Source organism: Nasonia vitripennis, chromosome 1, assembly GCF_009193385.2.
Source record: "Nasonia vitripennis strain AsymCx chromosome 1, Nvit_psr_1.1, whole genome shotgun sequence".
Taxonomy (NCBI): Eukaryota; Metazoa; Arthropoda; class Insecta; order Hymenoptera; family Pteromalidae; genus Nasonia; species Nasonia vitripennis.
The window spans coordinates 5,046,551-5,060,047 of NC_045757.1; the positions used below are offsets into that span (position 1 = coordinate 5,046,551).

Genomic DNA, 13,497 nt, shown 5'->3' on the forward strand with positions numbered 1-13,497 from the left:
TCCTGTGTGTACATCTGGCGATGAGAAATTCGTTTAAGGCTATTATCGATACTTCGTCGTAGAAAATAAGGTGTTGCTCTTTTATACTTTTATCTTTTGTTTTTATTTTTCGGCAATGTCATTCCGCGAACGAGTATATTCTTTCATTGTCTCTACGGAATAGTACATATATAATAGTTTGGTGAACAATATGTGTGTGTATGTGTGTGGCATGACGTGCTAAGGAAAAGATCGACTATGGGTACGCGTACGATAATATCGACTCGATTTGTTTTATTACTGTATAGCGAATCCGTGTGTTTCATTGTCATTTCGGTTTTTTTACTTGTTTTTTTTTTTGTTTTTAGGTAGGTATAGGCACGCGCTAGCGCATATATCGACACGATCGCGATCCACTCGCCCGACAATTCGCAGCAGCAATAATTCATAATAACGGCATATACCACTGTTATACGACGTATCCCCATAAAATCATAGCGATACATGATCAATTAATTACAATATAATATAATGATAATAATAATAATCCTAAAAAACAACGTCTCTCGTCGGACAAGACACGAGAATATCACATAGCGGGTGTTTATTATTAATTTTTTTTGTCATTTTTTGCAGTTTTTTTTTCTTTAATTAATCTTGTTGTCGCCTTAAATCTTAGTGTGTGTGTGTGTGTGTGTGTACGTGTTTCTTACTTAAAAATCTAAAAGACCTCACTCGTCAAAAAAAAAACAAAGCCCTCTCTAAAATTCCCTTAAGCGCTAGTTTATTATTCCTTTTTTTTGTATTTTTTTATCTATTCGGTAAAACAGAGCCGCGTTCCGTTTAGCTATAATGAATTAGTACTATAATATAGTAATCGCAATTTGTGTGTACAAGTTTTCTTTCTTTTATTTATGCTAGTTGTGGATCGTGTTCTCGAGAAAACCTCTTCATAAAAACAACGACGACGACAACGACGTGGCTGATTTGGTCTCTCGACACTTGCTAACGCACAGACAACCTCTCAGGATCAGTCGAGGAACTTGACTGGACATTAACAAAACTCTGACCAAGTTTGATATGAATCGTTTTCCCAACGCGTGTGTGATGATAATTTTTTTTTTTTCATTTTCGTCGCCGTGTGACTATCAAAGTTCCATTCTATTGACTAGGATCGAATAGCGCGAGAGAAGATTCGAAATTCACGGTTCCTCGGAATGATCATCGCCCGAAGCGGGTCTGATATTTTCTTTTTAGTACGTATAGAGACAATGAAGAATTGGCTTCCCTTGTCGCGAGTTATACAAGAAAGACGACGACGACGACAGCAACGGAAAGCGTATAAGGTACATTGGAATTCGTGTGCATGAATATGTGTGTGTTTCGGGTGTGTACAATGCTTCTGTATAATTATTAATTTTTTTTCACGTCAAATTCCTTAAATTCCTATCGAACTGTTTCTAGAACGCTTTTTACACTTTTATCGCCCTTCCTGCGTTTTGGACGCAGAGAACTATAATACGTCTCGTCGTTCTTTTTCACACATATATTTATCGTAAAGATCAATAGAACGCGAGACTTGCTGCATTAAATTTCCGCTGCCCGTGTTTAGGGATACTTTTTTGTTTTTAACAAATAATGGCTAATATCTTTGTCATAAATATATTAATATTAAAAATCGTATTGTTTCTTACTTAATTTTTTTTTTCTTATTCGTCTTACTCTCATACTTTTTTCATACCCTTATACGATAATAGAATCTTACTTGAAATTATAAACGTATATATTTTCATATATATACTATTTCCATCTATATATATTTATATATTTTATATATATATAGATATATATATATTTTTTTATCATATATATGTAGTAATATTAATGGGTTATGTGTGTGTATCAGCACGTGAGTAAGAATCGCCTGTACTTTTTAAAACATAGAGTAGGTACATTGACGTATTCGATAAGTATTGTTTTTCTTTACTCTAATAATATTCCTCAGATTCCCGCGCGTCTATTCTTAGCACTTCGTCGTCGTAACTTCTCTTCGCATTTCTTTAGTCTCGCGCTCTCTCGCGAGAGGAGGGAAATATATATTTAACGAAAGCCGCGCGCATTGATTACAGCATATAATACCTACAAGTTCAAATAGTTATTATCACAACAAAAATCTGCCGTTCGTCATCGTCTTTGATTTGATCAATGAATTATGTAAGTCTCAGGCGCAACACGTGAAATACTTTGTCACAACATCACCATCATTATCGTCCTCCAGTCTCGAAAGCTTTCTTTCGAACGCGGTGGTTATTTTATCTTATTTTTCGCATGTGATCGTCTCTTCGAGCTTTTTCTATACATATGCGACACGTGTACGTTTGGTTCTCTCGAAGTTGACTTTGCTTTCACAAGCACGTGTGTGAGCATCAATGTCGTTTGTTTCTTTTTTAGTTTACTCGCATTATTTTCCTAGCTACATAATGTCGCAGGAAAAAAGTCAAAATAAATGCCTCCTCGCTGAGCTTCGCATCGAAACGCATAGGCGCCAAAAAGTATCTATATTTTTCAGTTTCGACTATCACTAATTCCTCCTGTATGAATTATACAAATAAAAATGGCTTTAGATCACCTGCCGCCGTGGCGACGTTCTAAGTTACACGATTTTTAACACCTTTCACTACCGTTTGGTCGATGTCGCCATACGTCGATCTTTAGAATATGTTAAAGAATAAGTTATAATAAAATGATTAACACTTTATTGATTTTTTTGTCTCATTGCATTTTTTTATTTTGTCTCGCATTTTTCGTTTTAGTTAGAAAAATAAATTTTAAAGCTTTGCGTCGCGATAATCGTTAGTACGCACGTATATTTGCTTGTCGTTTTTAAAATCTACTGGACTACATATTTTTTTTTTTTTTAATGAGTTGCTTTTGCCACGCGTGATGTCGTAGCTCTATCGATGGAATTGTTTCTGTCTTATTCACTCAGAAACTCAGTGCCGCCTTACAAACGAAGGCCTTTTCATTTAGTGCTGGTATAATAGTACGGCAAACAAGATTTTGAAAAAAGCGTCGGACAAATTATGAGACCCTCTGCCATGTGACTTATTTGTTTGGTCTTTAGGTCCTTTTCGAGGAAAAATCCGCTCGCACTCGTGAATTTTGCCCCTGGCGAGTTTGACTCGCGTGCGGTTCGAGTTTGCGGATACGAGTGGATCTTTGGCAATAATATTTGTTTACTACGCGTGTTTGGGTGGTCGTATACGAAAACCGGAAACAGACTCAGCCTTTACGTATCGATGCATCGGAATCTTCCGGAGTGTCCGAAGTTATCTAGTTATAATATGCGTCTTCTTCTCGAGGTCTCAGCGAACAAAAGGCCTCAACAGTTTTTTTCTTTCGCACGCGTGTACATAATATAATTATATGAAGGAATGAAAAAGAATTGACAAGAACAATTTGAGTAATAATAAAAAGTCTGGCATATTGCTTTTACAAAAAAAAAATAATAATAAAAATAATATAATATAATATAATAATAATTGTGTAATGTGCAATTTTAGATCGTGACAATGCTGAAAAACAATTCATCGTCGCGCTTGCTTTAGTATATGTTTTTTAGTATTGTTACTTTGTTTCGCGTTGCTCGCGACTAGCATTTAATAATCTTTCTCGAGTTGCTTTTTTCTTTAAAGAAGATACGTTTGAAAAAAAAACAAAAAAATACTTGTATGTCAGTGTTTTCACGTAAAGTCGCTTGTACGCTTCGTAAATATATAAATATATATAATATATATTTGATGTACATATAATGTATGCCTTTACATCGCACTCTTCCATCAATGATTAATCGATCGTATATAGATTCGCTTTTCTTTACAATTAAATAATACAATCAGAACTTATTCTTACAATTCTATCGATGTGTGTAAGTGTATTTTTATCTTTCACGTGTGTGTCTCTTATTATGTACTTATTTTTAATTTTAAAACCTTTTCCTCTCTTTTCGACTCGATTTTTAGTGTGCAAATGCTATGCATAACATATATCGCGTCATCCTTTCCTAATTATACATCCGTTTAAAAACCCTATAAGTATGCCGATCACTCGAAAACGTCGTTTGAGTTTCGTCCTGTATTGCGTGAGCTTAGGTGAATGCGTGTATATATATTTTTGTGGAATTTTTCAGCTATATGGTTTCGAATTCGTCGCTTCTCGCGTCGATAGTGTCGACTGAGAGAGGGAAAGATTATGTATGTATGTATATATATAGTAAAAAGAGCAAGAATGAGAGTGAAAAGTAAATAGAAGGGAATGGAGAACAAAATTCCACTCGCGCTTTTTTTTAAAATTGCAAAAAAGTGTTTAAAAAAATAAATAGAAACATCGATAAAAAGATCAAAAGTATCAAATTCTAAGTTGATTTTTCGCATTTTTTTTTGTTTTTTTTTTGTTTTTTTTTTGTTTTTCGTTCCCGTTCTCCATTGTAAAATTGCGTCGTCGTTCCCCTCTCATCAGTCAATCAGGTACGTTCAACGCCGAGATACATAACGAAAAAAAGTCATCACTTATTATACACTCACGTGAATTTAAAACTTTTACTGACCTCGACCGCGAGGTCCTCTAAGCGAATGATAAAACATCTTCCTTATTTGGTCATTCTCCGAATCTCTCCTAATCTAAGAATCGACGTCAAAGCTCAGTAAGAAAGTTTGTCTTTTTTTTTATTCACCGCTGGATTACCATTAAGACTACTGAAAGCTCGAGGTCCGAACGTGTCACACAACAACGACCAATGAAGGAACAAAAAACAAAAAATCTCATCGAACTGTTATTTTTGCTACTGCATCGAGGAAAACCTTTTCGTCATTCGTCGTCGTAAGTGCAGACTAAAAATTCGATACCTCCTCCCACCCCCCGGATAAAGATATACTTATATATGTACACGTCATCTATATCACCAGATCAGTTATTAGGTTGTTCGAAGAAAGTGTGGTAGCGATAAAGCAGATCAACCGAAATTAGGTAGAGTTCGACACTCCCCCCACAACCGTGAATTAGTCAGATAAGATCCGTTCTGAGCGAACAAAACATTAATTATAGTAGTACAATGAAAACAGTGAAGAAACTATAGTCTCGGTCCTCACCTCTCGCGCAGATTTCCCCACCTGACTACATCGCGACTACTCTCCTGGCCTCTTATACTTCCTCGATATATCGCGAAAAAGAAGCTCAAGCGTCAATTGTATCTCTTCCCTTCCCCTAACTGTACACACAAAACTCATACACCCCACCCACCCACCCCGGATTTCCTATTATTCACTCGTTCACGTCGTCGATTTATTTAATATCATTAAAACTCTACAATTAATAAATGGTACAGAGACACACTGGACATTGGCACGACAGGTGGCATTTAGATTTAATATAGAATAAAATTTACGTTATTGCGATAACATTTGGTATCGTTGCGTCGCCGGCCGCGTCTCTCTCTCTCTCGTTGGCTTTAGTTTTTTTTTCGCTACCTACGGATGGCGCTGCGCGTGTCCCTTTTTTCTCAGCCTCTCGACGGATTTTTTATTTTTATATTTATAATATAATAATATATGTGTACGTGTGTATCTCAGACTTCGGGAACGGAGAGAACTTTTGTTTTATTCCACGCGCGCGCGTCGGGACCACATCACGGTCTCTCGCCCCTTTTTCTTATTTTTGCTTAAAAACTCCGCGGAGGCCCGGAACGTCGTCGCAACAGCTCGCGCGCGAGCCTTTGTCAACACACGGAGTCGGGCGACGTCAATGCTCATTATCATTTTGTTTGCTTTAGAAGATATTGTATTATTTTCTTTTCATCAATTCGCTCTCTCACACACACTATATTTCGTTTATCATTATTTTTTTAACGCTTTTTTTCCTTTTTTTCTACACCCTTTTTGATTAGATTGGTACAGTCTAAGTTTAATGCTCGCCGCAGTCTTCGACTGGTCGGCGAAGAATGAAGAAAGAAAGAAGAAAAAAATGGAACACTCGTTTACGAAAGCGCGCGCCTGTGGTGTGATCCCTTCTTGGCTGTGTGAAGAAGAAAATTAAAAACAGCGACCGACCGTCCGGCGAGCCTTGCATTAGTGGGCATTATTTATTATTAGAATTATTATTGTGATTACTTATCATTTTGTCATTGTACGAATATGTGCGAGGCTCCTCGGCGGTGATCATTCGATACGTCTCGCACTTATTGTGTTATGGTATGTATCGACAAAGTCGCGAGGAGCAGCCGAGAGGGTAAGTTCCTCGAGTCTCTTGCGATATATTCGTCGCCCTCTCGCATTGAGAGCGAGGAATTGATATACTGCTGATCCTCGTTAAACATAGGAGAAAAGGAAAGAATACGCGGGTCAACGATCAGATAAAAAACTTTACGACTCTTTCGAATTACGGTCTCGTGCTGCTCGACGCCTCCTAAATTCCTTCTCCTCAATATTTTTCTTTAAGTAACGCTTATTCGGGGACGAATTCTCGCACGCATATGTAGTATATATATGTATCGTTTACAATAGCCTACAGTCTCGCGGAGCGATCACGAGTTGCTCGCTCCTCTCGTTAATTATTTTTTGTTTGCTTTGTTTCAATGGTAGTAGTTTCTTACTCTCTCGTATCTCGGAATTTCGTCGTTTCTCGATTGCGGCATTCTCGTCCATTATTTCTTTGTAATCTCGGAAATTTGTTGGGATTTTTTTAATTGACGTTGCTCGTGACAAGAAGGCTCCTTCCTCGATTTTCGTTCATCATCATCATCGTCATCTACATGGACTCACCTCCCAGGAGGTCGCCGGGTAAGTACGAGTTCAGGGAGCTCGGCGTGGCACGCTGCTGGTCGCTAGTGTCTAATCCGCTGCTGCTCCAGAGCGAATTGGTTGCGGGCGGTGCACCCCAGAGCTGGCTGGCACCAGCGCCCCAGGTGTCAGTGGGCGGACCTGCTTTGTTGGCACTGGCACGAATGCCCCAGTTGGCGGCGTTGCTGCTCGGCTGCTGGCCACCAGCTCCACCGGCGCCACCGCCACCACCACTGCCATGGCTAAGCTGCTGGAGCAGAGTATGCACTTCGCTGTCAACGGGCGACTCGGCGAAGATAGTTGTGTTGCCGAGAACGCAGTTGTTCAGCGCGCCTTGAGCCTGAAATTTGCGAGAAGCCGCATATAAGCGATCGTCCAAAATCGACTAACTGTCTCAAATATTTAAAAGACTCACCTTGCTGGCCTCGTCTCTCGAAGAATATTTGGCGAGGGCAATTCCATGGTTGAGATAAAGTCGGAAGTCTTGGACAGGTCCGTGCTGCATGCACAGAGTCTTGAGAGTTGAGCCGTCGATTTGCGGTGTGAGATTTTTAAGAAGCAGCCAGGTGGAGGGCGACATCCATCCGCTGTTACCAGCTCCAGCGCCCGGAGCGTTGGATTGCAGGCCCCAAGTGTTGGAGCGACTGAGAGCTGTCCATCCATTGCTTGCGTTGGAAACGGAGCCAGTGCCCTTACTGCCGAGGCCGGGTGGCGGACCACGAGATTTGCTCATCGGTGCGCCCCACAGCTCCGAAGTGACGGCTGTTGGCGGTGGAGCCGCGTCTGCCCAGGTGTTCTTCGAACTATGCGCAAGTAAACCACTTGAAAGTGATACGTGCGTGATTTAGAAGTTTGACAAAGTGCAAGATGAGATAAAATGTGGCAATGAATGTGTGCTTACCTGGTAAAAACGCTGGGTGTCGTGACTGGAGGATTAAAGCTCCAGGTCGAGTTGCTGAGACTAGGAATGGAGGTGCTGTCGGCTGACTGCGGTGGCGGCGAGGTCTTGCTGCCGGCTGAGAATATGGTGTCAGGATCTTTGATGGCGGCCAGCGAGAGCGGTGAGCGAACCACCGAGCCAGGTGTGATACTTGGGTCGTCCTCGATTGTCTTCATCTGTGGCCCCTAGGAACACGTGAAATATACGTCGACCAAGACAGAGCTTAAAACTTAGAGAAACATTCTAACGCGATTCACGGGACTCCACGTTTTTGCCCTATTATGCGAGGGCTTAATAAAAAAAAAGTATAATATCAAGCATACGGCAACGATTCAAAGAGAGAGAGAGAGAGAGAGAGAGAGAGAGAGAGAGAGAGAGAGAGAGAGAGAGAGATAGGAAAGAGACAAACGAATCGGTTAGATATTACCTTCCAGGGTTTGCCGGGCTCGAACTCTGGTACAAGATCAGTGAATGCTGCTCCGGCAACCGCCGGCTGCCAATCCTTGCCGTCGGTAGAGTCGCTGTTGCCTGCATCTGGCCAACCGCTATCGCCGAGTCGTGTAGACCAGGTACCGTCGCCTGGTCCGAGAAGCGGATTCATGTTCGGGCTGCTGTGAGACTGACTGAGGCCACCTGGAGTTGTAGGCGGCTTGGTGCTGGTGCTACCGGGCGCGCGAGAGAACTCGTTTGCTACGGAGTCGCCGTCTTTATCCAGCGACGGTAGTTTCCACTGGTTTAATCGAGATTGCGGCTGGCTCTGTAAAAAAAAAGGTCAGGCGCACGTTAATACACGGCTTCAACGAGTTAAAAGAGCCATAAAATAATTCCAATAAAACAAAAGAAAAGAAAACCAACCACTGTCTCCTTCATGGCAAGGTCGCTGAAGCTGTTTTGCAGTGCACTCATAGGATCGTGGACCGACGGTGGCTTGTAGTAGTCGGACGGCTGGGTCGGCGTAGTCGGATGCTGTTGTTGCTGCTGCTGCTGCTGTTGTTGCTGCTGCTGCTTCATGTATGTGGCCTGTTGCACGGCAATCTGGTTCTGGAGATTGGCGATCTGCTGCTTGGTCTTGGTGATCTGGACGCTGATTTGCAAGACGGTCTGTCCGTTGCCCTTGAGCGAGTTTTGCATGGTGTGTTGTTGATGGAGCTGTTGCAAGACCTTGATCTGTTGGAGCAGCTGATTGAGCAAGATAAGTGTCTGCGGCGCCAGTGGCTGGTTCAGGATCTGATGGTTGAGATAACCCTCCTGTACAGCCAACTGTATTTGCTGGACGAGCATACGCAGCTGCTGGGTAGACGGCTGGTTCTGCGGTGTGCGTGACGCCTGCTGTTTTTCGTTAAACTTTAAGTTAGATCGAAAGTGTTTAGTACGATCTGAACTGATGTTGACGGTGGGGTTGTTTAATTTGAATTTAATTTTTGATGGTATATCGTATAGTATGTTGAAAATTAAAACTTATAAAATTTGAATAATAACAATAAAAATAAAAATATATAATAGATTTTTTGAATACAAGTTTTAGGCAAAATTTGCAATATTTCTTACAAAAAATACAAGGAAGCACAATGCAAACTTAATAGATAATCAAAACCATGCAAAGCAAACAAACGAAACAGAATTTCAATATAGCGATAAAAGTGAAACTAAATATAAAAAAATGCAGCTTTTCACTACAAAAAGGCGAGGTATAAATCGCATGCAGGGGAAATTGGGTGGAACGTTCCTACGAAAATAAAATAACTAAAAAATGCGCTCGATAAAAGCTAGTGCGCGATCATGAAAAAAAAATCATAATTTCGCTTCATAAGCAGACTTTTTTATTAAAATTCTTTCGGTCGTAACGCTCATTTCGACGTCTCGGCAGCGCGTTTCGAATTTTGTTTCTTGTTATCATGTCGTGTAGATTCATACATTATTTTTTCCTGAAAGTGTTCATATGCTCTCCTACGGCCAGATAAATGTTGTTCGCGTTTCCTCGAAACGTTTTAATTTCGTCAGGTGGTATTTTTGGGGGGAATAATTTTGTCGTCGGAAACAGTGAAAGCGTAATAAAAAAAGAAAATGCAGCATTTATTAGCTACGACAGGAATAACATCGAATACTCCTTGATCTTCCATTGGGTTAAAAATGTGCAGTAATAAAGATTGAAATGTGCATAAATTAGAAAGCATCGTATGAACGGAAATAAAAAAAATGACGATAATATAAGAGTCGCAAATAACAATTTTTTTCACTCGTACGTCCTCGGTATCTTGCAACGATAGAAGATGCCAGTAAAATAATAAACATACAATGAGATGAAAAAAACAGCCCAGAGGCGAGAATAAAAAAGGCAGCAGCCGAACAGTTAAAAAAATGTATATCAACAAAAATGTGAGAGAAAGAAGTCGTCGGTAAAAAATAATCCAGTACATTTTTTTAAAACAATAAAATGTAATAAAAAAATAAGTGATCGCACAGACATAGTGTGGTGGTGGTTGGTGTTTTGTTTCTTTGATAGTAATTTCACCTGATTGAAGGGCGGCTGGGGCGCATTGTTGCTCGGCTGTTGCTGCTGCTGTAGCTGTACAGCCGCGGCGGCCTGATGCTGTTGCTGTTGCTGCTGCTGGAGCTTGAGTAGGCTGGCGCTGGCCACAGAGCCGCCTGCCGCCGCAGCCGCGGCTGCTGCCACCGCGCCGCTCGGCACACCAACCCCCTGCGCAATTTGGCTTTCGTCTCACAGTTCTCCAGGATACTCTTAATTTTCTCTTTTTCTCGCTCACGGTAACCGCTTTCGCTATTATTTCTCTCGCCTATGACTTTTACGCAGTGCGTTTTCGCGCAGGGTAGTGTGTGTATTTACAGGCATTGCTTTGCAGACCGTTGGGGTTGACTCGAGCGCAGCGTTGACCCGGTTAATTTTCTACTGCTCACTGGAGCTTCGCTTATACCGGATATAGAGGGGTGTAGGGGGTTCGAGATAGAGTGTGGAGAGATAGAGAGGTTGGGGAAATTGTAAGCCTTTACCCTTGCTGCGTCCCAAGTACCAGTCATTCTTACTTGCTTTAATTTTTGAGGAAGGTAACGCGTGAAACTACTCTTTAAATAAGTTAATGCGTTCAGTGGTTTAACTTTCATAGAAATTTTTATCTAGGCCACTCAAAAACCACTTAAAACAATATAGCATGCGTGCGCGATTGCTGTTCCAGTTTTCTGAAGTAGCATTGCAATTATTTCAACTGGAACATCAACCGCGCGCCGCTGGGATAATGACGTGCATGCCCATAGCTCGCGCCGTACTGTGGTCCAACTAGAGTACTATGCGAGTTTTCAGTAGTTTGGATCAACACGCTTCACCGGGTAAGAGAAAAACCAAGGCCATCAAGAAAACCAGTACTGGTAGGAGTATGAAGAGTCCGTATTCTGGACAGGAGAAAACGTAGAGGAATTTTTGGTTTGTTTCAAGCGACGAATAGGATGGGCAAAGGATGAGAGAAAAAATCACGCGCGTTTAGTTGAGATTTTACAAGTTTGCTTACCGGTGGGAATGACATCTGTTGAGTAACGTGTTGATTGAAGCGCGGGAAGGATTGAGTGCTGGCCGACTGGTTGGTCGGGTCATAGCCTGAGTGGCCGCCGTCGTGACGACGCCACTGATCATGTGGGCGAAGCTGGCTCAGCAGCTCATGTGCCTCTTCGCGGTTCATCTCACGGCTCCGCAGAGCTATTTCCACGTCGTCTTTCTACACCACGTTACAGAAACAAATTTAATATTTTCCAAAAATACAGCAGTACATTGATGAAAGTTTGCATTTACCTTGAAGCCCATTTCCACTAGAGAACGAAATTCGCGACTCTTCCAAATCTGTTCCTTAGTGAGAGTAGGCTTAACAAGATTAGACGTATGCCCCCAGCTGGTTGCAGGATCGAGGTCTGCATCGCCCCAGTTACTAACACCACTGGGACCCATCGGTTGGGGCTTCTGGTGTTCATCCCAGGGAGCCTGGTTACGGGGATCGACAATGTCGATGTAAGGAGGACGACGGCGTGACTTGCTCTCGGCATTCCAGCCAGCGGCATCGGGCGGACCTTCGGTCCAGGAACCATTGTGACCGCCTCCAGTAGGACCACCGCTACCTGGGTGATTACCCCACATGGGACCACCTCCGCCACCACCTCCTCCTACCGAGTCGGGTTTTATGCCGGGCTGACCGGGCATCTGGTTTTGTAACATTCCGGGAGGACACTGCATGCCTGAATAAGATGAACAACAGATTATGTATGATAATTCATAAAGAGCGTTGTATTGCGGCTTTCATAAGAAACGTTACCTCCACGTCCGAGATTCTGAGGTGGAACGTCTTTCCAGTGCGAGACTTTGCCGCCCTGTATGGGTCGCTGATTAGCAGCGGGATTGGCCCAGAGACTGGTACCGTCGTCGTAGTTCGGCACATTCCTCCGTTGCGTGGGAGGCGATGGTTCCTCCCAGCCGGAAGGTTTGCCAGGCATCATTTCTTTGGGTGGCGGAGCCGACCACTGGTTCATGCTCGAAGGGGCAAGCATCTTTGTCGGAGGGCCACTGGGGTGCTGGTGACCTGGTAGCTGGTGATGCGGTGGACCTGTCAGAAATACCAACATGTCATATATACTTTGATTCATAAATAAATAGTCATGCTTAATTGGCCATGGACTTACCTGGTGGTTGGTTCCACATAGCGTCAGCACTGGCACCGTTGAGTCGGCCAGAAATACCACCGCGTGGGTCACCGCGCATTTCGCCGGACATTCGTGGGTCGCGGACCATGGGGTCAACTACACGAATGTGCTGTTCACGAGGATCCAATGACATACGGTGTTCGCGGGGATCAGCTCCACGCATTTCTCGAGGATCGACTGAGCGAATTTCGCGCGGGTCCCGAGGATCGACGCGAGGATCGCCCCAGTTTGAACCTGCAGAAAGTACAACAATGTGGATGTTGTTAATTTATATTTAAATAAAAGCTTAATTAATTTTTGGAATGCTAAGCAAAATAATAATTAAGAGACTTAATCTTAAGCTTTGTGAGTGCCAGAGTAAATGCATTTTATACTAAGCACACTTAGAATTTTATAGGCATGGTTAATTCTTTTATTTTAAACTTACTGACGCATTTTTCGATCTTTGAAGTGTTATTTTGTGTTGCAAATAAAATATTTTGCACTAATAAATACCATAAGCGACAAATACATACAAGACCATCTCACTTACGTAAGAGAGAAACAAAAATAAAAGCAAAAGAAAAACAAAGCTCTTTACAGATAGACAGACATAAGTCAAGTCAAGTCGCCAGTTCTCGGGCGCTCACAGAAGCCTACCTCCGCCTCCGTGCACACTGGCCGCGCCAGCTCCAGATCCAGCACCGCCCGTTGCGGGTGACTGCCACATACCGGTCTGGTTGCCTGAGCTGCCTGGCCAGGGAGCGTTGCTGGGTTGACTTGGAGCTGGAGCTCCTGTCCACATGTTGGACGAGTCAGCGGTGTCATCGTCTTCGCCCCACGTTCCACCGATGTTGGTCGAAGGCGTGTGCCCCCAGGGGGTCTTGTTCTGCTGCTGCGGCGGTGGCTGACCACCGTTGCGCAGATTGGCCTCCCACAGATCAGTGCCGTTGTTGATCGGGGGCCTCCATTGCGGCATATTCTCTTTGTGCGGATCACGAGGTGGCTCTGGTGAAGTTGGCACATCCCAATTAGTGTCTTGGTTCACATGTTGCTGCACGGAGGAAG

The 13,497-nt window shown here is 42.7% G+C and overlaps 1 protein-coding gene across 19 annotated transcripts in view; it reads right to left on the bottom strand.

Annotated features, from left to right (window-relative positions):
• Positions 1–346: 346 nt before the first annotated feature.
• LOC100678021 (protein Gawky) overlaps positions 347–13,497 on the bottom strand; it is a 28,845-nt gene continuing 15,694 nt past the window's right edge. For 3 of the 19 annotated variants that reach the window (XM_031921937.2, XM_031921930.2, XM_031921931.2), the window contains exons 8-18: positions 13,090–13,483; positions 12,430–12,684; positions 12,066–12,353; positions 11,552–11,988; positions 11,274–11,477; positions 10,265–10,450; positions 8,608–9,096; positions 8,180–8,509; positions 7,714–7,937; positions 7,228–7,633; positions 347–7,152 (exon numbers count right to left, since the gene is read on the bottom strand). In XM_031921937.2, coding sequence (XP_031777797.1) covers positions 6,781–7,152; positions 7,228–7,633; positions 7,714–7,937; positions 8,180–8,509; positions 8,608–9,096; positions 10,265–10,450; positions 11,274–11,477; positions 11,552–11,988; positions 12,066–12,353; positions 12,430–12,684; positions 13,090–13,483 — 3,585 coding nt within the window. In that variant the 3' untranslated portion in view covers positions 347–6,780. The remainder of the gene's footprint in view (positions 7,153–7,227; positions 7,634–7,713; positions 7,938–8,179; positions 8,510–8,607; positions 9,097–10,264; positions 10,451–11,273; positions 11,478–11,551; positions 11,989–12,065; positions 12,354–12,429; positions 12,685–13,089; positions 13,484–13,497) is intronic. The other 16 variants (XM_031921936.2, XM_016988663.3, XM_032597941.1 and 13 more) reach the window with 15 other exon arrangements.